The 26,569-nt window shown below is 33.5% G+C and overlaps 2 protein-coding genes across 2 annotated transcripts in view; both read left to right on the forward strand.

Moving 5' to 3' along the window:
* Positions 1–14,802, forward strand: part of LOC149773306 (uncharacterized) — a 44,514-nt gene extending 29,712 nt beyond the window's left edge. The window contains exons 7-9 of the mRNA XM_089946469.1: positions 2,724–3,002; positions 12,937–14,108; positions 14,395–14,802. Of these exons, the coding sequence (XP_089802595.1) occupies positions 2,724–3,002; positions 12,937–14,108; positions 14,395–14,736 (1,793 nt within the window). The 3' untranslated portion in view covers positions 14,737–14,802. The remainder of the gene's footprint in view (positions 1–2,723; positions 3,003–12,936; positions 14,109–14,394) is intronic.
* A 4,049-nt stretch (positions 14,803–18,851) lies between these two features.
* LOC149773307 (neural cell adhesion molecule 1-like) overlaps positions 18,852–26,569 on the forward strand; it is a 69,696-nt gene continuing 61,978 nt past the window's right edge. The window contains exons 1-3 of the mRNA XM_089946470.1: positions 18,852–18,897; positions 19,903–20,181; positions 21,157–21,213. Coding sequence (XP_089802596.1) covers positions 18,852–18,897; positions 19,903–20,181; positions 21,157–21,213 — 382 coding nt within the window. The remainder of the gene's footprint in view (positions 18,898–19,902; positions 20,182–21,156; positions 21,214–26,569) is intronic.

Genomic DNA, 26,569 nt, shown 5'->3' on the forward strand with positions numbered 1-26,569 from the left:
AAATGACAGATTGCTTGAATTACATGATTTACTTGAAAATGACAGATTGCATGAATTACATGATTTACTTGAAAATGACAGATTGCATTAATTACATGATTTACTTGAAAATGACAGATTGCTTGAATTACATGATTTACTTGAAAATGACAGATTGCATTAATTGCATGATTTACTTGAAAATGACAGATTGCATGAATTACATGATTTACTTGAAAATGACAGATTGCATGAATTACATGATTTGTGTGAAAATGACAGATTGCATGAATTACATGGTTTGTGTGAAAATGACAGATTGCATGAATTACATGATTTGTGTGAAAATGACAGATTGCATGAATTACATGATTTGTGTGAAAATGACAGATTGCATGAATTACATGATTTGTGTGAAAATGACAAATTGCTTGAAGGAAAACAAAGAGAAATTAGATTTTACTGATTAGTAATAGCTCATTGATTAAATTATTAAAACAGTGCAAATAATATAAGTACTTGTATCCAATAACCTAAAGAGTGCAAATAATATAAGTACTTGTATCCAATAACCTAAACAGTGCAAATAATATAAGTACTTGTATCCAATAACCTAAAGAGTGCAAATAATATAAGTACTTGTATCCAATAACCTAAAGAGTGCAAATAATATAAGTACTTGTATCCAATAACCTAAAGAGTGCAAATAATATAAGTATTTGTATCCAATAACCTAAAGAGTGCAAATAATATAAGTATTTGTATCCAATAACCTAAAGAGTGCAAATAATATAAGTATTTGTATCCAATAACCTAAAGAGTGCAAATAATATAAGTATTTGTATCCAATAAAACAAACAGTCAAATAATATAAGTACTTGTATCCAATAACCTAAAGAGTGCAAATAATATAAGTATTTGTATCCAATAACCTAAAGAGTGCAAATAATATAAGTATTTGTATCCAATAACCTAAAGAGTGCAAATAATATAAGTACTTGTATGCAGTAACCTAAACAGAGTTATTTGCTTTGAATTCTTGCTCTAGGATATATATTAATAACAAAGACTAATATTGACAGGCTGTCACCATATTAAGCATGTTATTTCCTTTAAAGAGCATGTACTGACAATGAAATACATACTCTACTTATGCTGGTCAAATACTGTATCTATGATGCGATACATAAGTACATTTACAGCATGAACATTCACCATTACTCATTATTTCCAGCATGGAATTCTGTCATGCTGAATATGCATGCTACAGTCATGCTAAACTGATGCAAAAATATCACAAAAATTATGTTTTCTAGGATGAATTGCTGTTGTGCTGAATTTACATGCTGCAGACATGCTGAACTGTCTTTCATAGTTTCACAACAGTTCAGTATCCCAACTTGTACTACTGTAATGCTGAAAGTACATGATGCAATCATGCTAATTTTAGATGCCTATGCATGAACAGAAACATTAGGCAATACTGCTTTAGCATTGTGGGTATATTCAATTACTTTAGTTGCACCCACCACTCTTAGAATTTTTTTCTTGTATTTTACTAGAGTTTCTACTATTGCTATCAAGGAATTAATATCTTTAGTGACCAATTGTAATAATGACTGTAGCAGTTTGGTTCAGGCTTTGTGTTAATATGATTATATCAACTTAATATCTATGTAGCAAATTTACATTTACATCTGGAAAGGTCTTACATATAAGAATATGAAGCAAGGTTTGAAATTAGTGGTTGTCCACTAGTAATACTTTGGACTAGGACTTTTCATAATTTCAATAGTCAGACATTGTTTTATAGGAAGTGCTAGTGAAGATTGAGCAGGACTGATTATATTTTTTTAAGTCTGCTGCTTGTTTCTCTGGCAACAAAAGTTAAATTCCAGATATGGAAAGGTTATCAATGTTCCAAATTCTGGCAGATTTTACTCAATTCTATGTCATTTTCACCTTGTTAATTGAAATATTTTTGCCTGTGATGTACATTTAAATTTGTTATAAGGACAGGCTCTGTTGAATCTACACTCATTGAATCTACACCTATTGAATATGCACTTGAGATCATAATGGGATAATAAAACAGTTACTTTCTTAAACTGGGAATTATTTACTCATTACAAACGTTGTCAATAAACATCAATATGCATACATTTTACTAATTTGTTCAAAATGACTTAACTCTGTGATTAATTAAAATTACTAAGTAAATTAATTCTTGTTATCTTTGACTTGCTGTTAATTTTCTTTTAATTAGCATTACTTGAAATTACTAGTAATTACCCACAGACCTCTATACTTCATTTTACTCTATTTTGGGTAAAAGAAATTAAGTACTTAGTGGTACAAATGTTTTGTTGAGAGGATCCTACTTGCTTGTGATAGCCGTCCAAGTGTTATGAATATTATGAGTATAATAATGTATCAGTTTACCTATGTGGAGCTTTAAAGTTTGAAATTTGACTAAAAGCAATTTTCAGTTTATTGTTTGGTACAGTACTCACTGCAGCAATACTATTTCAGTAGTCAGTTATTAAACATAAACATTATTGTCAACAAAATGCCAGAGTTCAACCTACATGCATTTTATCAGTAGGATACTTTTGTCTGTTATTTATGCATCAGTAAGTTATTTACTTCTGAATTATAAAAGTATGTTTTTGCACACTTGAATGTGTTTCACTTTCTGTAACTTGCGGGAATATGAAATACTTTTTATTATTTAATAATTTCAGTCAGAGTTACAGAATCATTTTTACAGCAAAACAACCAGAACATCACATCCACCTTGACTGTCACTTCTGGAGAACAAGTTACCTTGACCTGTGTGACAGGAATAAGTCGACCTGCCCCTACTATAGACTGGTATGTAGGATCTCGGTCAATAGGCAGTGGAACCAGTCTGACCTTCACTCCCAGTAACACAGACCACAGTGAAATGATCTTCTGTCAAGCATACAACATTGACCCAAGTCAGAAAGTGGACTCCAACAAACTCAGTTTGTTTGTTAGAGGTATATATATTTTTTCTTCATAGCTGTACTGGTCATAAGCCAGAAGAGTTTATGGGATGGTCTGATGTTTAGCATCTAGCATCCAATGTTAGTCTGTTTATTATCACTATGCCACCTAATCTACTGGAAGATTGCCATGCAAGATCACACACGCATTCATCCATTATTCTGGTGGGTCCAAAATGAAAATGGTGCTTCTCAGACATCAAATTTGGCCAGAGAAGAAGGCATCTTGAAAATCTTTTTACTTCTACTCCTTCTGAGTGATGGTAATTGTCAGCATGTAACTTTCACACAAAAACCTTTTTGTGATGTCTAGCTTGTCGTAAATGCAAATCATGCTGATCTGATGCCCAATATGGTCACCATGGTAGTCGTCTTGAAAATCGTGTTACTGCTCTTGAATGGAAAGTAATATCGGCATGGGGTTTTCACCATGGCACTTCTTGTTATGTCTGACTAGTCATAAAGGATAATGGTGTTGCATTGACAACCAATATTGCCAGTACAGTAGCTCTTTTACGATTCCTCTTATTGCTACTCCACATGAATGGATGGTCGTATCTTTAGAAATTTCATCAGAGGAGTTTTTGATGTCTTAGTTGGCTCTAAGCGAAATGGATATGATCTAATATCCAATATGCCATCATTGCAGCCTTTTTTTAAATCTTGCTGTCACTACTCCTAAATGGATGGTTGTATAAACATGGAGTTTTTGCTGAAAGACTTAGGGTGTTTATTTGGTAGTAAATGAAAATAGTGCTGATCATGCATCTAATATGGCCATCACAGTCAACAACTTTAAAATCTTGTTACTATTGGAATACCTGAATAAATGGTCATGTCTGCCTGGGTTTTACTGAAAGAATTGTGATGCCCAGTTGGTTCCAGATGAAAATAGTGCTGATGTGACATTCAGTGTGACCTCAGGTATGGCTACCACAATGAATGTATTCAAAATCTTGTGGCTGATTTTCCTGAGAGGATGGTTATATTGACTTGTGGTTTTAACCAAAATTCTCTTATTAGGTGTCTTAATTTGTTCTAAATAATACTTTAATCTTACATCCAATATAGCTACCACAGTGACCAATATTTTTTTAATTTTACCCCTGAATATTATCTGAGATGGCTTCAGGAGCCAGAAGTTAAAAAGAAGAATTGTTTTACTTGTGAAAACTCAAAATTCTTTTCAATGGAGCATCAGTTCCTACAAGGGACTCTTAGTTTTCAGACATTGGAGTATTATTTCTAATAATGGACTCTTGTTTTTAATTTTCTTCTTCTTTAGATTTTTATATTTTACTGGATATTGACCAGAAGAGCTAAAGGGATGGCGTGGTGTCCATTTTTATATTTTGTCTATTAGCACAAGCTTATTTCATTACTGGTCGTAAACTACTGGGAGAATTGTCATGCAACTTCGCAACCACATTTGTCCCAAGGTCTAGTTGGTTCTAAATGAAAAGGTTCTGCTTGAACGTTCAGTATGGCTGTCACAATTCTCATGTAAAAGATATTGCTGAGGCAAATTTTCCAGGACTCGAAGATCGATTCACAGTTCATGTGTAAAAGATATTGCTAAGGCCACTTCTCATTTAGTGAACTTAAAGTTCCAGAATGTGCAATGACAGCTTTTCTATAACTTGAATTGAAATAACAGCATTTTGTATTTAATTATGAGTTTTTAATGTTGTTGTTTCTCAAAATATATTGCACTCTTTGTTTAGCTTAACTGGTCATAGACCAGAACAAGCTTATAGGATGGTCTCTTGTCTGGCAGCCATCCAGCCATTAGCACAAGTTTGTTACTGCTCATTCTAAACTGCTAAGAGGATTGCCATGTAACTTTACTGGCACATTTATTCCATGGTCTGGTTGGTACAAATAGAAAATGCTGCTGCTTGAGCATCCACACTCAGCCATCATGAAAGTCTTGTTATAACTGCTACTCCTAAATGAAGGATCAAATCAGCAAAGCACTGTAAGGCTTCTTATGACATCTAGTTGGTCTTAAATAAAAATGGTACTGATCTAATGTGTAACACATCTCTCCTTTGCTAGTTCACACCCAGGTAACTCATAAACCTGCTTATAATGTGTGCTCATTCATGAATTCCATTTCTCCTTTTGATAGAAAATACCAATGGATATGGTCCCTATTTTGTTGAGTGAGAAGAATAGCAATCAAATTTAGTAAATGAAACCTTTTAATAGCATTTGTTTCATCATTGAAAATGGTGGCTTATGCCTAGAAACATACAAGTGTCAACTGACCATCATAGCAATACCCGCAAACAAGCATTTCTATGAGTACCTAATTAAAGGCTGACTCTGTTTGATCTCTGACTTGTGGAATACATGTTTGCATTCTTGCAATCAATGGCAAGTGTACTATGACATTAATTAGTCATTTGTATAACATTGCATAAAACAGGTAGAATACCACACATAAAAGTAGCAACCCCAGTCATTTTTTTTATATTGAAATAACTGCAAACACTTGCTTTCTTCATATAGATCTCTTAACAGCATTCCAAAACAGTTTATTGTTTTAAAATATCTCTATTAGAAAAAAAGTTATATAACTTTTCAGTTCCAAAATATTTACAAATTTCTAGAATTTGTGTCTTATGTAAATGTATTCAGATTATGTGGCAGTCGCAGAACTGAAGTAAAATTTGATTTCTATAAAAATGTTATAACTTTCTTATTTGTTAAGATATTATTATGAAATTTGATATTCTGATTGCATTTTACCTGTTGAATGCATTACTCATTAATTATGTTGTCTGACTTCAATATTTTCATTTACAACTGAAAATCATATAAAAATTTCACAACTTTTATGACAGTTAACTTAATACAAATATATCACATTAGCAAGAGTTCATATGCAAGTAAATCAACTTTGAAATCAACAAAAATGCAATGTTTATTCATAATTGTGATTGAAACAATGTTGCAAGACCTAATTTAAAGCATACCGTGCTATTAAACGATATCATTTATAATTTCATCAACATCTTCAAGTTCTGCTACTTTGTTCTCCTTGTCTAGTATTTGAGATCTAATCATTTTCACAGTTGTCACATTTGGCATTACATCTTTCAGCATCATCAGGTACTTAAGAGTCTGTCTGTTTCAATTTCAAGCAGAGACTTTTAATTTCAGTTCTTAAATAACTGTTGCTTTTCTGAAGGGACAAGATCTTTGATTTCTCACTATTTCTTTTCTCAGAAAGAACTCCTACTTGCTCTGTCAATACAGTAATTTTGTCAGCTGATGCTTGGTTCTCATTAGTCACAGTTGCAAGCTTTAGTTCACTTTCTTTCAATTTTTCAGTCATCTTTATTTGGTTCTCTTGCCTGCTGACTAATCGTTCCAAGCCACGCAATGCATGCAAGTGTTTCTTTGAGGTCTCATCTCTTTTATTTACATTCTGCACAGAATAATGACCAATCCTGTTTTTAATGTTTTCTAACTTCTCAGTATTTTCGGCAATTTTCTTCTGAAGTTTTGAGCACTGTTTCAACTGTTTATTTGAATACTTAAGTAAGTTAGTTTCTTTTTTCAGAGTTTCATCATCATTGCTGTCAACAAGATTACCACTTGCCTGAAAATCAGTGGGCTTTTTCTTAGTGCAAAATTTATTTTCGCTTAAATTGTCATTTTCTATCTGCTGAATAGTTTCCTTTGTAACTGCTTCATCACAAAACACTGTTTGTGCAGTTTTTTTGTGTGGTCAGATATGGGCTGAATGTGGCATTCATTAGCTCCTTTACATTTTTAAACCCAGAAACTTTCTTTTTGGCAACAAGTTTTTTTTTCTGTTCACATACTCTAGTAACTTTTGTTTTAAGAGATTTCACATTCACACATTCCAAGTTGGAGTTCAACTTTGAAATAATATTGAAAAAGGCATACAAGTTTTTGCGACGGTGTTCAATGTATGAATTTATTTCAAGTACAAGTCCATTTGTTAGCTCCTGAATAGGATTCAAGTTAGTTTCATCTTCTAAGTCCTGTGATGTTATATTTAGCTCCTTGCAGAATGGACCAGGGAATGCAGCCATCTTTCACTTAGAATGTTTCAATATCATATACCTACAAAATAAATTATCACTTTCAGACTTTGTATTTTTTTCTATTTTGAAAACATTATTGATCCTATCAAACATTATCAGTGCATTTTGAAATTAAGATTCCATATGAAGTGTATGTGTAATTCATTTGCTACGTTTGTCAAAGTAAAAAAAAAATCATACTGAAACTTTGTATTTGTCTGATAATGATGCGATTTTATTCTCATAATTTTATCAAACATTTAAACAAATGCATAATGAATATCAGGTTGAACATATTTTAAAACTGATTAAAGTTTGTCAGTTGAGATATTTACAGCATCGAACTTCAGCCTATTTATAGCAGACCAAAATCTACGCTTTGCATGTTCATTTTGTGACTTCATACTGTCTAAACTGTACAACAAGCATTAATATGATAAAAACTATAAAAATATCATCTTACCATGTTCTTCTGGCACACCAATTTGTACGTAATTAATAATAAGGTTAGTTGGAACATCGGTTGTGGAAAAGTTGACATCATCATCAGCTGTTAGAAAATTTAAATATGGCAGACAATGTCAACACAGGGAGAATCAAATATTTTACAAATTCGATGTTCATTGCGGTTGGTTTAAAAACGTTTCCGATATATAAATTTGGTATCAAAATAAAGCTTGGAATATGCCGATTTTGATTATATATGTTGCATTTATTTAAATTGTCAAACTTATGGTCAAATCTGTGTAAAGTTTGAGGGATTATTTCTTTGTGTAGGAATATCATAGAAACGTGCTACAACCACTGACCGAATTGTTTACATCTCCTCTGATTGGATTGAAAATTTCATGATTATTCATGAAGTTTTAATAACCCACATTTTGCTACAAAGAAGAGTAGGGTCACACAATCACAGCATGATCAATTCTTTTTCCAATGACGCATGAAATCAGTAATTTTCGATGATTATGGAGTAATAATTCATTAATATAGCATCAAATATAATAAGAAAACATGCCCATTATAGATAATTTTATTAGCTTTTACAATATATAAAATGTGTTGCAATCAAATGGCATGTATTGATGCTGCAATGAAAATTCTACACTTGGTCAACAGTTTCATCAGATTTCCAGGTAAACTGGCATCTTGACCGTGTTAGACTGGGGTTGCTAATAAAAGGCATACAAATCCTGCCAGTTTAAGAGCTAGCAAAGTTAACTTTGTGAGTAATTAGGTAAAATTTACACTTCAATAAATACCCAGCCATGATCATTTAATCCTTATAATTCCAATTTCGTCATTTCTTCATCATATCAACTTATTCCATCAACAGTGCATTCCAATTTAAGTAGCGTGTACTTTCCTTTCATTCGCTGCTTCACATTGCCCCATAATACATAACCTTTACAGAATCATACGAACATATTGACTACTGTCACAGTTATGTTTATTCAAAAACTTCATACTTTACAATTTAGTAAATGGCTACCGATGGTTTCAACACATTTAGTTCATTTACAACATTCTTGTTCAATTTTAGTCAGTCCCATCTGCTGCATCAGATGACCATGACCTTACATAATAACAACTGATACGGAATGAACTAGTGTCACAGTGCTAGATTAATTTTCCAATCAAACCTTAAATCATAATGGATTTTATCAATGAACAACATGGAAATATGAACAAGATGATGCTATTTCTTACTAACATAAAGGTAACAATTAAATAAATTATATACAGAAATGACATGTTATATTATTCTCAACAGCGCTAATACTTGTGAAGACCCTTTCAGCGATCTAATGGCAGATGAAATGTAACTACTGTCATAGTTACGTTTATTCAACAACTTCATACTTTACATCTTGGGCAATGGCTACCCATGATGTCAGCACATTTCATATAAAAAAATGACATTCTTTTTTATTATTATAGTATGTCCTATATGGGAACAACGTTTTATATCCTTTTCATCAGCATTGATACATAACAAAACCCTTTCAGTTATCTAATCAGAAATTAAATGTGCAGTTGTTAAATGTAGAGTTGCTTGAAAAACCAGCCATATATTTTGTTTGGTTGCATAGTTGAGTGCTGGAAGGAGTTAATGACTACACATCCAAGATAATATAAACTAGCAAAACAATCACCTTTATGGATTATTATACACATTTTTCAATGTTGTTAAGTCACATTGGTGGAGATGTTAGTTTTACCATTTAAAACTTTATTCAGTCTTTGAATAATGGTCTCATAAATATTTGTTTTTATTTTTGTGCAAGTGGTCATATTCACCAAACCACCAACAGCCACACATGTTTCACGTTTTTTAAATAAGCAAACAAAATTAAAATAAAAAAGTAAAGAAATATGCCATTGAAAATGCCAATACCCCATTTTGTGTTTCGTTTAGCAGCCTCTAAGTATTGATTTATTTCAATAGCTTTTAAGTCCTCCTCAGATAATTTCTTGAATCTTGGTTTATATTCCTCAGCGGCCTCAAAATTTACTGGCCCAGTTCCCACGCTATTATTGGTGGTGTTTTGTATAGGGTGCTGTGTGAGGGAATTTATCACTCTCTGTTGTTCTGTTTCATTTTCAACATTTGTAACATCTATCACATCATAGTCAAATCCATTTTCATCTGCTTCAATCGCTGTTGTAATTTCTTTTAACTCCTTGTCATCTAATTGTTCAAAAAACTACGCAGAAAATTGCAGTGAAAAATCACTGTAATCGGCCATTTTGCATGACTAGGAGACAAATGCCAAATTGTAAATGATGCATTTCAATTAAAGAATATTTGAAAAAGTATAAAAAGTGTATAATTTCTATTTATTTGATGAATAAAAAATTTAAAAAATGAAACAATTGTTTCACAATGACGTGTCTACAATGTTTATTTATATTGCAAACAGTAGAAAAACCGAAAATAGTCCCAGAATTTATCGATGTGTAAAAAATGCCAGATCAGTATCACGTGACCATTTACAGCCAATCGTCTTGTGGAAAATCTGTTTCATTTATAAAAATTGGAATTATCATAAAGTATGTAACATTAATCGGTGGGTTATCATACTCATTTGCAGATGTGATCAGTGATAGCAAAGGAAGCAAGTGAAAGACAAACTGGTGCTTAAAAAACTTGGTTTCACAGATACAAATCAAAATGGAGAGTTGAGTTTCAAAAGTTTATAGTAATTTACATTCTTGAATTTCCTCTCAGAGGTATGCATAAGGATAAACAGAAACTTTGCTGTAATTTATAAAGCACAGCACGAGTATGTTACTAATATAACAATTTTTTTTAAAATTCAGTTTTGAGGTATCTCCAAATGTCACTCATTTTTAAGAAAATAATCTTGTTTTATTTGGAATCTGTAGTAACACTTGATTCATAGCTGCCAACCCTCATGATTTTGGCATGAATTTCACGACTTTTTCAGGGATTCACGAATTCACGCCACATGCAAAGAAATCATGAATTCCCCAATTCTCAATTATTTTAAACCTTTAATAAAATAATTGATTTCCCATTAAGTGCTAATCATGATATTGGCAGTTGCCAAAACGGTCCAGTACTGCCAGTCATGATATTAGCAGAACTATAGCCAATTGATAACGTTGGCCTGGTAGCAAGCATTTTAGCATATTTTGATCTGTATGTATAAGAGTAGTTTTACAAATGCTTTTGAGAGAAACTGGGGCCTAACTAGAGTTTTGCTCCGTGCATGCGCCACCAACACTGATTTGAATTACCATTTGGCTTTACATCTCAAAAATGTCTTAACCACGAAGGAAAAAGAAATGCATTGCACAGAAAGTGAAGTTTAACTTGCAATATACCAAATCGGCCGTGTATTCAGCCACCAAACACAGATATGCATCATGCTTTTTGCACACAGTGTGCCACAAATTTTAGCATTGGGCATGGTGGCAGAAACAATGTGAGGTAGCACATTGGTAGCAAAAAGCACATGGAGGTTGGGAAAATTAAGAACTCGCAGCAGATTTTAGCTCTTGAATATTTTAAGCCATCAACAGAAGACCTGCAAGCTACCAATGCTGAAGCATTGTTTGTGAGTTTTCTTGTTAACACATTCTACTTTTATCAGCTGGAGACCATGCTAAACATTTGTTCTGACAAATATTCCCAGACTCGAAGATCACTTCACGAATTCATATCTAAATTCACTAATTTTTATCCCTGTTTTCACTAAATGCAAGCCTGGATGGTTGGCAACTATATAGGTTGAATCCACATTTATGTGCAGAAAGCAGGAATATAATACATACTTTTGTTTCTGGTTCATGTGATGTGTGCTGAGTAAGGTTTTAAACCATCTTTTATAGATTGGATACATTAACAGTGAAGGTAACTTGCACAAAAAGGTGAGGAACTTCATGACAGTCATATTGGAATTATTTTCTCCACTTGTCCCAAATGCTATATTGATATGGAGTGTTGATTAATAGACCTAGCTTGTCCTAATTGTGAATGGTGTTGTGCATCAAATATGGCTGCCATTGCAGCTGCCTTGAATATCTTGCTGTCACTGCTTACTCTGAATCAGTGGTGATGTTGACCTGGGGTTTTCATTAGAAGACTTCTGGTACTTAATGAAAATGGTGTCAATCCAGAATGCTCACCAAAGCAGCTATTTTGAAGCTTTAAGTTACCCCTGAAGATCAGAAATTGTTTCAGCATTCACAAGTTAAAAGGAAGCAATGTTCTTATTTTGAAGTGGAAATTCATTTCATCCAGTAGGGCATCAGTCTCATTGTTAAGTAAGGAATCATTTTATTCTGAATCTAAAGTAACACTGTACTGGTTAGAGACCAATTCTCGCCGTGTACCAATTGTCGCCGTAGTAATAATAACTCGTGACCGCACGCAAAGTTTTGGTTCCTGTTTAGAAAATAAGAAGATTGATTAAAGCTGACAAGTCTGAGAGAAAATAAGCATAAGGTAAGTCCATTACGTAAAGAAAATAACCAAAATCCCCACTTTAGCCCGTTACGCCTCCATTTACAGACGTGGGGAGTCACGTGGTACAATTAGCATACATAGGTCAACAAGAACTAGGTCATAAAACATTACCTTGATATAGGCTTCCGCTTTTATAGCAGACGTAAAGGAGAATTCCAAAATTTACACAATAAAGCATCCTCAATTAAGCGTTTTCCTTTTTCCACACTTATGCAAAAATACAACAAACAGCATGGCCGCAGCATTCATATCTAATTTATTATCAGATCGTGTTAACACAATTCCACTAGCATTCACGGCGTCTCCAGACTCCATATTTTACTTGCAAAGAAAGGTCATGGAGCAATAGCCAGGAGCATTTATTATTATATTTCTCCCTAAATGGGGAAACAACTCTGCGTTCACTATTACTATCAACACGAATGCAACTATCAATTATTCCAGGCCATAATAAAATATTTAAAAACTGGTAAAATTCAATACTTACTATTTTGGGGCAATTAAAAAATAACCAACCTCTTAATTGGCATTTAATATGGTTTTTTTTTATCTCTTTTGGTTATCAAAGATGTATATGAAACAGCTATAAAAAAAATGACAAATATTCATTAGTCCACATATTAAGGCATCTAAAAGTGTTTTCCACTGCACATTATTTTAATGGGTTTTAATTTAAGATTTATTAATTTTTGGTGCATCATTATACTTCTTTGGCACAATTTTAACAATTTATGAGAAAGAGAAATGATGATTTTTTCTCAGATAAATCAGCACAAGCAATATGAAAAGTGTTAAAAAAAATATTATATTTCTGTTGAATGTTACCTACAGCAGTAAAGATAAGAAATAAATTACTTAATTTTATTTTTAGCAGTGCCAAAGAGGTATAGAACTGAAGAACTTCAATCGGCTGTGTCATCTGTAAAGCAGAAAAGGCTCACAATTTCACAAGCATCTAGGGAATTCCAAGTCCTCAGAACAACTGTAGAAGACCATGTCAAGGGGAAGGTACAAGAAAAGGCCCCTGGTAGATGTCCAATGTTAACAACAAATGAAGAATTTTCCATGGTCAATTATATGAAGTATTCGGCACAACAAGGTTTTCCGCTAACCAGAAAAATTACCAGGCAATATGTAATTACCATCATGAAGCATAATGGGCGCCATTCTCTGTTTAACATGAATAAAGGTCCCAGCGACAAATGGTTTAGAAATTTCTTTAAGAGACATCCAGAACTATCAGAGAAACATGCTGAGCCACAGGACCGAGGCAGGAACAGGATGTCAAACATGCATGTGATGACTCAATACTTCACTCTTCTTGAAGACACACTACACAGATTAGGATTAAACAACAAACCAGATCAGATTTTCAACTGCGATGAAACAGGATTTAGTGGAAGAGAAAAAAGTAGTCAGAAAGTTATTGGTATCAAAGACCAACACAGTTACCAACAATCTGTCACAACATCCGGTCACATCACTGCGCATTTATGCATATCTGCAAGTGGAAAAATTCTTCCATCCTTTTTGATTTTTGAAAGTTGTTTACCCCATTTGGCTTATAAGGAAGGTGTTCCAGGTTCATGGCTATTTGGATACTCTGCTAATGGGTATATGGATGGAACAATCTTCACTTATTGGATTAAGGAAATATTTTTATGTCATAGTGGATCAGCAAGACCAGTGCTACTAATCATGGACAGCCATGACAGCCACATAAGCCTAGATGTCATCAAGCTTGCACGAGAGAATCAAATTGAATTATTGGGGTTGCCACCACAAACAACCCACATTCTACAACCATTGGATGTGCAAGTCATTGGTCCACTGAAAGCAAAATTCACTTCAACTGCAGTTAACCTTGGCTACATCAACAAGAATCAAACATTAAATAAAACCAAGTTTCCAACAGTGCTGTCCTGTGCCCTTGATCAGTTTACCACTTATCAGGTCAAAGAAGCCTTTAGAAAATCTGGTATACACCCATTTAATCCTGATGCTATTGACAAGACACAACTTGTCAATAGCCATTTGAAAATGGTGATTTCTATCCAGTCCCATCATGTGAACCATCCACATCAGCAAAACCATCATCTGATGAAGAATTACAGGCATCAAAATCAGTCTGTCCAACATGTGGTAATTACATTGGAGTAAATCCGTTGGTAGCAGAAGGCCTTATACCTCAACAATTATCTAACATCTTCCAAGCAGTGCCTGTTAAACCACAAGTTAGAAGAGCAAAACTGGTGTTACATTCCAGAGTATTAACATGTGATGATTTTTACAGAAAGTTAGAGGAAAAGGCGACAGAGGATAAGAAAAGCAAGAACTGAAAGAAGTATGTAAGAAGGAGAGATTAAAGAAAGCACAGCTGAAAGAGAATAAAGAGATGATTAAATCAAGAAAATGTTTGGAAGGAAAGAAAACCAAATCTAGCTTTGATTTTGATATATGTGGTGTGTGTAGGTGTTCTGATCCACCAGTGGAAGAGTCTGATGATGAGAATGTTGAAGATGAGGCTATGGATATATTCTGGGTTCAGTGTGTCAAGTGTCCACAGTGGTACCACAAGTCCTGTATTGGAATATATGCCCAGGAAGAGGGTAACCTTGGCAAAGATGACACAGAATTCATCTGCAGTCTCTGCCAGAACCATGAAGAATAGTTATATTAGTGTTAATAAATAAATCATTAATATAAAATGTTATGATACAATAATGACAATTTATAATAATTTCTTTAATGTTGTGGCTTTTATATTTTTTCCCTAAATAATCTGTAACAGAATTCATCAGCATCCCATGCTCAAACAAGAAAAAAATAATTTTTTAGTGACAATAACTGAATCGGTCATAAATTATTTTTTGATACAATAATGATAAATTATAATAACAGGTTTAATGGTGTTTTGTTATTATACATTTTCTCAAAAATATCATGAAAATATTAAAATAATTTTATTTGACTCTTGTTTTTAATTGTACATTTACTTTCATGGTTTCCTTTTTATTAAAATTATTTATAATTACACAACCAGCTAATTGCACAAAACTGGTGTCAAAAATGTTGTGACTACTTACCTCGTTCGCCGAGAAATGATAAATTAATTCTGGGCAGAAAAAAACCCTCATGTTACATATATAATTATACGTGAAATAAAATATCTTTTACTCTTTAAACTTCATTATTTATAGATATTTAATGATACTGCAGAGAAGTAGACATTAATGTAACCTTTACATGTAACAATGTTAATTTCAACCGGTGAATTAGTACAATTATATGCATTCCTATCATAATTTGTAACGGTTAAAGCATATTAATTTTAAGTAAAAAAACAACACAGATTAACCATTTTTTAATCAGAAATAACGATATTTTCTTTAAATGAAAGAGGAATTATAATCTAATAACCATGTCTGAGTAGATCATTATTTTTCAACATGTGGCGACAATTGGTACTGACTCTCCCGTAAAGTTCAACACTAACACCGTTTTAATTAACGGTCCCCACGTTACTGTTCATGTTGCTGATTTTGCATTAAACACAAGGAAAAATATTGTTAAAGGCCCTGCTTTTATGTATTCTAATGCGAAGGAGAAAGTTTATGTCGGTAGTGGATGATTTAAAAAAAAAGAAGGAAAAAGTGGCGAGAATTGGTCTCCAACCAGTAATGAATCCATGTTCATATGCTTCATTAGAAGAGGATATATGTTGAAAATTGTATCTGAATATGATTATTAATTGAGTATTTAGCCACTTAATCTCCCACCCCGCACACCCCTGCCCTGTTCTCTCTGTCAATGTCCATCCATTTCTTAATTTTGAAGTGGTCTTCCATTTAACTTGAGACCTCACTTATGCCACAGTATATTTTTTGGACCCTGTTTACATGTTGTTGAGCTAGTGGTGTAACCTAATTGTGCTGATTCGCTGTAAACACCATCACCTTTTCATGTGCTATATAGTTAGTCGTAATTGCCAAAGATGTCAGACTTGTATTAATTATGGCTGTCATTATGGCCATCCTGAACATTTTGTTATTGCTGCTTCTGATGGATCGTGATATTGACGTTGGATTTTCTCCAAAAGACTTAGAATAATGTCTAGTTTGTCCTCGGTGAATATGGTGCCAATCACTGAATACAGTAGTGACCATTGTCAACAATGTTATAAAATATTGACAAGGATTATCATCAAAAGATGATGTTACTTTCTGCTTGGGAAAGGTGTGATTTTATCATATGAATCCATCTGATTTGGCTTGTTGTATCTGCCCGTTATGATCTCGCCATTAACAATGTAAGTTTGATAATTGTTAAAAATTAATCTGAGCTCAACTAAATGCAGAAATAAATAATATTATGGAAAACTGTCAGATATCATATGTTCAGAGATATTAGATTCCAACAAATTCAGGGCCTTCTGCATGTATTGACAAACCACTTCACATGTGTCATATTACTTGCTCATTTTTATAAGGGGAAAATATAAAACAATATTTTTTATCATCATAGACAAAAAATAGTAAATCATGTGGTTCATGATGTTTCAAGAACCTGGTCATAATCATAATCGATTTCTTGTAATTATTTTGACAAAGATATTAAAGTATGCAGTTTCTTGTTTGTTACTGTTGGCAAATTTGAAGATTGAGTAATTTTGTCTTTGGCATGTTTCTTTTTGTTGCCTATTGCTTTACAGCTACAGATACTCTAGATAAAGTGTGTGACTTAGACACACCAAACAAACCCATTTGACCTTTGGAACAATACTTTGTTCACAGTGGGAAATTTTATTTCTTTCTTCTATTTATTAAATTCTTGACACTTTCAGACTATGTCTTATGGAGATTTAAGTTTCTGTACATGTAAATAGATAATTGGTTAGATTTGGATATTTTAACTCTGAAGACGGAAAACATGGATATGTCAAGCATTGAAAAAGTAACATTTGGTTAATGTTAATAAGCATCTTAGGGTGATTTTTTTAAAACTCATATGGAAAATTCAAAACAAAAGCAGAATCACAAAAGAACTTTCATGGCAGGAAGATATTTTGACTTGGTGTATGTGTTGAGGCTGCTAATTGAAGAAAGTTTGCCAATCAGGGAATACTGAAACTTACCTTAGCTTCTGCCAAAAAATAAGATCGTTTTAATGTTAAGGGCAAGTGATTATGATAATTTGTGCAGCAGTTATTTGGATTCCATATCTTATGTTAGAAATAGAGATGAACTATACTAAAAACATTTGATTTGCAATTTTTCTTGGATATATAAATATACACATATATAATTGATGTAAAGTATTTACACACAACAAAATGGGTATATGTTTATCCTGGTTAAGTAAGTTTTGAGATTTTTTATAGATGAGTTTCTTATAATTTCTGTAGGTAAATTAAAACACAGGAATTAATTTTTATAAAAGGCAATTTTCAAAAAATGGAGCCAAATGATTAAGTGCTGTAGATCTCATTCTCAGTAGCCAAAGGTCAAATTACATCTTTGCAAGTAGTTGGAGCAAAAGCAGTGTCCATTTTAATAAATTAATCTTATCTGACTTAAGGAATGGAAGACAATAAACACATAAATGCAAAATTTTGATGCCAGCTGAATTGATTAGTCTGTTACGCAAATTTTCTTTTTCGAGAGTCAAACAGTGGAATACCCTGTGGTTTATATAGTCTGATTCACTTATCCTCAAGTACATTGTTTATTGTAAACATAATGGCAAAGAAAACAAACCTGCAGAAGAGCTGCTATTATTGTGCTTTCAGGAGAGGCTATCAGATCACACATGGAGTAGACACATTAATAGGAAAGAAAACAAACCATGTTTATGGATTTTGTTGTGCTAGATAATTAGTTTGCACATAAGCATTTGCCTTCAGAAAGTGTACATATTAATTGACCTCTCCAGTGGCCTAAGTGGTTAGAGTGTCCATCTTGGAAGCAGAAGATTGTGTGTTTGAACCCCAGTAGAGTTACACCATACTCTTATACAAATGGTACTAGCAGCTGCCTCGCTTGGTGCTCAGCATTAAGAGGTTAGTGTTAGGACTGGTTGGCCTGGTGTCAGGATAATGTGACTGGGTGGGACATCATGCTACATGTCTGCGGCATGATGCCCCATTACTAGACATCACTATAAACTGCCACACTGCAGACATCGTAGCAGTATGACTAAAATTGTTAAAGCTTTTTAAAAATTAAAAAAACACACTACATATCAACCTACATGTATCTAGGATTACTTTTTGTGACCATTTGTGATGAAGAAAAAACAATCACTCCCCACAAATCTACTGTAATTAAATGAAAATAGTACAGTTTAAATTAAAACAAAGATACAAAATCTTAATAATTCTTTATAAACAATGATTTTTGCTTTTGCATTGATGTCACAACAGACAGAATTATACTTTCTCAAATTTAAATTAACCCTCTTTAATATTATGATTGGATGTTGTGTATTATATTAATGAGAACTTGTGCATGAGACAACCATCAGATCATGAGCAATTTTATTTCACTTAAGTCGAGTATGAATGCTAATGCATATAGTACAAATTCATTGACATTCTTGTGATCATATGATCATGGAAAAAGTATATGATGTGAATTGTAACAGAAATCAGTACATGAGTGTATAGATTCCGATAACATAGTATTGAAAAAAAGATGATTAGATTTATTTTACAAAATGTAGTATTAATATTTTCTAAAATTTCATTTGACTTTATGTATCATACATTATCGTATATGGAACTTGGAAATGTTTATAATTAACTGTATGATCACATTTGTTCCATATAGAACAGGTAAGTAAATTGCTCCCAAAGAGAAAGTAATATAGATGTAACAGCACCTCTTTCTTTCGTTCTCTGTCTCTGTCCCTCTCTGTGAACATTTAAGCTCATGCATGTAGGGTTCATAAACTGTTACAGTAGACTACAACCATATTAATGAGACTCCAATGTGGTCATTGTATGTGACTCCACAAGAATGCTTGGTGTGCAGAGTTATTCTCCACAAGATGTCACAGCAACGCCATCAGACCACACAGAGAGATGATGGAGCTTTTTTTAATTAACCTCTCCACTCTCTCCATTTTAACAACAGACATTCATAAAAGTCATGTGAGCTGTGTTTTATATACAGCTTTCTATGTACTTTTTGTATTTACATTTTGTATATGTATTGAAACATGCATAGTTATGCAAAAAATATGCAACTTAGCTAAATTCAACTTATTCATTTGAAATACATATTTTATCATTTATTTGAAACATAAAATGGACAGAACATAATCATTTAGTATTTTATGAAGGGGAACAATATAACATTATAAACAATTTTTTTTAAAAACCTATCCATGCAAATAATTTGAGAACAGCCACCAACATACTCTTCTGGGTTTAAAACCCCCCCCCCCAAAAAAAAACAAGACAAAATGAAAGTCCAAAGAAAGTTATATCATTTTTTAAAAGCAGGTTTTCTTAACAGCATTTACAAAACTAGCAACTAACATGAGAAAATCTGCAGTTTTATCTCAATTTAGCTTTTATTGACCCCATCCTTAAGATTCAGTAAGGCCTAGCTATGAATGTTTTAAATTTCAGTGATGGTACTAATCATAAACTGTGTTGGTCAGTTGTCCAAGTTCCTCTTTTGTTTCTATTGAGATTTGTTTTTTGTTGATAAAATATTGACTATTACCACTAAATTATTGAGGTTTTAAACAAATCAGCTTGAAAGTGTAATACATTTTTAACCTTCTAAACTACATGAATTCAAACCTGTTATTTTTCATGTAATCATTTCAGTCAGAGTTACAGAGGCATTTTTACAGCAAAACAACCAGAACATCACATCCACCCTGACTGTCACTTCTGGAGAACAAGTTACCTTGACCTGTGTGACAGGAACCAGTCGACCTGCCCCTACTATAGGCTGGTATATAGGATCTCGGTCAATAGGCAGTGGAACCAATCAGACCTTTGCTCCCAGTAACACAGACCACAATGAAATGATCTACTGTCAGGCATACAACATTGACCCAGATCTGAAAGTTGACTCCAACAAACTCAGTTTGTTTGTTAGAGGTATACATGCATACATACATACATACATACATACATACATACATACATATACATACATACATACATACATACATACGCAGAGATATGATGGAGGCCATTCTGATTACAATACAAAGACTTTCTCATTCGCATCTTCTACCTCAAACAATAAATATCAGCAACACCAACATTAAATTCACATAATCAGTACGAAACCTAGGTATTACTCTGGACAGTACTGTCACATTGCACCAAGATGTCATGAACATATGCAAGGCTGCATATCTTGAGCTGAGATGCATCAGCTCCATTTGCAAATATCTTTCAGTTGATGCCACTAAAACACTTGTGTATTCATTATTACTTTCAAGACTGGACTATTGTAACTCATTTCTGTATGGTTCATCTCAATATCTACTCCAAAAACTACAAAATGTTCAAAACACAGCTGCTCAGATCATACTTAGAGTACCACAATCAGAGCACACCTCTCCGCTGCTACCAGTGCTGAAGCATTGTTTGTGAGTTTTCTCGTTGAACACAATCTACCTTTATCAGCTGTAGACCATGCTAAACATTTGTTCCGACAAATATTTCTGGATTTGAAGATTGCTTCACTAATTCATGTCAAAATTCACTAATTTTTATCTCTGTTTTCACTAATTGTAAGCCTGGCGGGTTGGCAGCTATGAGTAAGTCTTTCACTCTGCAGCTTATTGGTAGAAAGCCATTTCAGTCTCATATGAACACTTCCAGATCTCAATTATTAATGATTCAGCCAACACTATCTCTATTAAAATTTAAAGAGACAGAGTGTTTTATTATCAATACTTTGCCTTTTTCTCAAAGTTTCTTCTAATGAAAGTGTTATTATTCAGGAATAAATTGCAGCTTATTAATTTTCCTCTCCATTGTGTAAACATATCATCAGACTTAGTCTCAGTGACAGTTGGAACTGTGTTGTATTTACTCATGAGGGTATTCATTTATTTCTAGGCAGTGATCTAGCTGGATATAAGGTTGTGGTTAATCCACTTGTAATTGACAAGCCTTGTCAGATCAGAAAGTCAATTAAATCTTCTGCCTTTGCTATTGTAGATAGCATAACATTCATAATTAATTTAAGTATTGCAACCTCATCTGTCCCCAAAATATGGAAAACTGCAAAAGTAACTCCTATTCACAAATCTGGTTCTAAGGATGATGCTGATAACTACCGACCAATTTCAATACTACCAAACTTGTCAAAATTGATTGAAAAACATGTCCATGACTCATTCATGTCATATTTAACCAAACACTTGCTGTTACACCCTAATCAATCAGGCTTTAGACAGAACCATTCCTGTGAGACTGCCTTGATCTCCCTAACTGATAAATGGCTTCAAGCACTTGACCAAGGTAGAATAATAGGAACTGTATTTGTAGATTTCAGGAAAGCTTTTGACATGGTGGATCATGAAATCCTTTTGAAGAAACTGAAAATCTACCAGTGTGATGAAAGAACAATTAGATGGTTTACTTCATACTTAAATGAGAGAACACAACATGTTTACATAAATAATGTTCCGTCTGAACCTGAAACAATTAGATATGGAGTACCACAAGGCTCAATTCTAGGTCCACTACTATTCATTTTATTTATTAATGACCTACCACTTTTACTAAGAGACTCAATATCATCTACAGATCTCTATGCAGATGACACAACATTGTCAGACATCCAAAACACAAAGCATGAGCTCGAAATTTCTTTACAGAATGCACTAAACAAACTGGAAAACTGGTGCACATGTAATGGCATGGTGGTAAATACTGGTAAAACTAAAATATTACTTATCTCAACACGGCAAAGAAGGACAAATCTTGATAGTGATGAACTATGTCTGACATGGAAGGATACAAATCTGCAAATAGTCTGTCATGATAGGCTACTTGGTGTTCTGGTAGATAATAACCTATCATGGACTGAACATATCAAACATACCAGTAAAAAAGTCAATTCAAGTTTATGGCTTCTCAGTAGGATAAGACATTTTCTCCCTGAAAGGCACAGGAAACTATTTTATAACAGTTACATACAACCCTATTTGGACTACTGTAGTACAGTATGGGGTAATTCAAATGATAAAAACATAGCAAAGCTGGCACATCTTCAAAAAAGAGCATTTGGGCTAATATCAATCCAGAAAGAAAGCAAGGAAAGTTTAGCTGGTAGGTTAAAAATATTACCTATTAAAGACCGAATCTGTTTGAGAAAAGCCAAATTAATGTACAGGATATCTCAGAATAGTGCTCCTGAATATTTACAATCACTATTCCAGTATAGGCTACCTGGTAATACTCCCCACCTGCGATCCATGTCTACCAAACAGTATAAAATTCCCAAACCAAATAAGGAGTTATTTAAAAAAAGTTTCCAATACTCTGGAACTCTGCTCTGGAATAGTATTCCAGCTGAGATTAGAAATGCCCACTCTATTTCCTTCTTCCAAACCCAATATATTCAGTGGCTTCAGAGATGCAGCTTAAATAAATAAATTCCTTTGTATGAGGGCCTCAGGGTAGATTAGTTTTTAGCTAATTGTGTTACCCTCTTTAAATAAGGTCATTATTATTATTTATTATAATTGTATTGGACACCAAAAAATCCCTGATTTATACCCAACTTGTGCAGTTACTATAGATATGCTGAATAAAGCTCTTGAGAATGATGTTGATCAGGAAATTACTCCTTTAACTTACACATTTATTGTCCAGGCCTTTGATGAGATCACTTTTGCTCCTGGTACAGAAAATTAAAAGTTATTGACCACAGTGATACTCTTTAACTGCTCATTCTCTTTATTCTAATCATGGTGAAAAATGGGAATCACTTGTCGTCAATCTCCTGTTTCTTTCAGAGTGCCAATTGCAAACTAAAGCCACAGAAATAGCTGTTTGCTATTTTGGTAAAGATGGGGTTCTGATGAGAAAATGGGGACCACCTGAGGTACCTGCTGGTCACAAGTGGTCACTGAATTATCAGATTGTTGTTCCTTAGTTGTACAGACAGGAAATTATTAGTCCATCCCATGAAACGACCTTGACTGGTCATTTAGGCATCCATATGACCTGCTACAAAATCCTGAGTCATTTTTATTGGCCAAAAATTAGAAGTGATGTTTATGCATACTGTATATCTTGTCATACTTGCCCAGTGGTAGGAAAATCCAATCAGAAGATACCCAAGGCTCATCTGCACCTTATTTCAGCATTTGACAAACCATTTTCCAGAAAAATGGTAGATATGTCAGTCCCTGTTTTTGATATAATGTTTTACTAAATTTTTACCTTCCCAAATCTGTTCAATTGGATGAGGGGTCAAATTTTGTGTCTGGAATTTTCCATGAAGCTATACATAAATTAGACATCCAGCATTTTAAGTCTTGTGCTTATCACCCTGAAGATCAGGGGGCTTTAGAAAGATTTCATTAAACTTTGAAAAATATGATGGGTGATATTTTTTTGATACTGGAAAAGATTGGGATGAAGGTGTTCATTTACTTTGTTTGCTGTTAGGGAATCAGTTCTATTTTTAGGATTTAGTCCCTTTGAATTTGGTTTGGACACACTCTCCATGGACCAATCAAATAGATAGAAGAGAGAGTAGTTTCAAATAAAGAAATTTTAATTACAAGTATAAGTTGTCAAAGTTTTTTTGTTTTAAGTTGCAAGAATTAATCTGCACTCCACTCAGAAGTGAAATTAAGGTATAACAAATACACAAAGGAAAGGAGTTTTCATTCTCATGATAGAGTACTGGCTTTCTAGCCCTTACCTCAAAATTCTCTTCAGGCCAAATACTATTATACAGTTGAAAAGAGAGTTTGTGATAAAAAAAAATAACTTTACCATATGAATATGTCCAACCGTTTTGTTACCATGAGCCACTGAATTTTTTTTCTTGAAGCCGAGGGACCGGAGCAAAAAACTTTAAAGCAATGACTATACAAATTATTCACACTTGTATACCTGGTTAAGAAGATATACTATGAAAGTAGGCCATTGACTATTTTTTTACATAAATGCAAAAGAAATTGCTCGAGCTCTGGCAGGCCATTTAAAATCAGCCCATGGGCTGCAGATTGGGCAGCACTGTATTAAGGACTGCACAGTACACATAATAGAATATTTACAGCATTATATACAATCTTAATTCTAAGGACATGGGCTTTATCTACATTCAGCAGATTTCTGCACACCCTCCCCCCTAGTCAACTCCAGGAGAGTGCAAAAGAGTATCCATCACGTGGTAACATGGTGGGAAGGTGTACTTTTTTCTGTTGAAGTTCAAGCATGGGGTGCTGCCCCCCCCCCCCCCAATCTGTTAATGAAAAGTTGTGATTATCACCCTCCATCGACAAATTTGTCAGTCGTGGGATTAGAACACAAGACCTCGAGAATGATAATCCAACATGCTAGTACTGCACCACTAACAATTAAATTAAATCAAATATACATAACACTTCCCCCATAAAAGAAAAAGAGAGATTTATATAATAAAGCTTTCTTTTTACCATAAGTCAATAATAGATGTGGCTTATAAAAAATAACATAAGAAGATATCTTATCAATAAAAAATATACATGAAATAATGATTCTTTACATGGGAAAATGCATCTGCTATTAGATTGTCTTTTCCCTTGATGTGCCTGATGTCAGTATTATATTCCTGTCAGAACAAACTCTATCTTAATAATCTCAAAATTTTTATTTTTCATCGTGCTGATGAAAGTAAGGGGGTTGTGATCACTAAACAATAAATGGAGAACGAGCTGAAATAATGTAAACATCAAAATGTTATAAAGCCAGTATTAAAGGCAAACATTCCTTCTCGATGGTAGAATAATTTCTATGGTGATTATTTAATTTCTTAGAAATATAGCATGCTGGATGATCAACACCATTTTTATCTTCTTGAATCAATACAGCTCCAACCCCAGCATCACTTGCATCAACAGACAGCATACATGATTGGCTGAAATTAGGAGCTGTATGAACTGGTGCACTGTTTTAAGTATGGCTTTTAACTTCTCAAAAGCCTTCTGACATTTTTCAGTTCAATGAAACTTGGTTTTCTTGCTCAATAAATTTGTCAAGGGTTCAACAATTATGGGAAAATTGGAACAAAATTTCTGATGGTATCTAGGCATTCCTAAAAATTGCCTCAGTTGCTTTTTACTAACAGGCACAGGGAACTCAGAGATAGCCTTGACCTTAGCATCTATAGCAGTGTTGTGCAACCTTTTTGACACCATGGGCCACTGAATTTTTTTTCTTGAAGCCAAGGGCCACAGCAGAAAACTTAAAAGCAATGACTATAAAAATTATTCACAGTTGTTTACCTGGTTAAGAAGATATACTATGAAAGTAGGGCATAAACTTTTTTTAAATTCATAAATGCACAAAAAATTGCTTGAGCTCTGGCAGGCCATTCAAAATCAGCCCATGGGCCGCAGGTTGGACGGCACTGGAATATGTTAAGAAGTATGTTGATAGAGATGGCCAGGTTAATCATACAATCAATTTAGTTGTACCTGTCCCACACAGTGAAGTTTTAAGCAAGGGAATGCAATCAGACTGTGGTGACTTTGATGTAACCAATCTCAGAATTCAAAAATATTGAATAATCAGGACCAGAAGCTTTCACATCTACAGCCACAAGAAAAGAGTGAACTAAAAGAGCTATTACTTTAATATGAGAAATTATTTCTAGATGTTCCAACATGAACAAGTAATATCTACAATGACATTGAAATAATAGATTCCATACATGTGAAACAACATCATGCAGGATGAACTCTTCCAAACAGGAATGTTTGAAAAAAAGAAATTAAGCATTTGTTGGAGAATGATTTCATTGAACCAAATAAAAGTGACTGGTGTTCAACATTCTTTTTAGTGCTGAAACCAAATAATACTTTTCACATGTGCACAGACTGTAGTAAAGTGAACAGTGTGACCAATTCATATTCATTACCTAAAATCGATTACTGCATTGATAAAATTGGAAATGCAAAATGTCACCAAATTTGACCTTTTGAAAGGATTTTGTCAAATTCCATTGGTGGAAAGGGCAAAAGAAATTCTAGTATTTGTAACTCCAGATGGACCTTATCATTGTAAAGTGATGATTTTTGGGATGCAAGGTTTGCCTTGTTCTTTTCAACATTTAAGTAACGTGATTACTTCCGGTCTAGATAATTATGATGATAACATCAACGATGTCATCTGCATTGACACCTGGAAAGTTCCTTTGAAGCAGATTCAGATATTTGTATGATAGACCCAGTCATGCAAATTTGACAATTTATCCAAAAGTGACTTTCTCCATGCTTGTGTTACATTTCTAGGACATATCGTTGGA

The sequence above is a fragment of the Sinohyriopsis cumingii genome, unplaced genomic scaffold (genome assembly GCF_028554795.1).
Source record: "Sinohyriopsis cumingii isolate HCF-2022 unplaced genomic scaffold, ASM2855479v2 utg000695l, whole genome shotgun sequence".
Lineage (NCBI taxonomy): Eukaryota > Metazoa > Mollusca > Bivalvia > Unionida > Unionidae > Sinohyriopsis > Sinohyriopsis cumingii.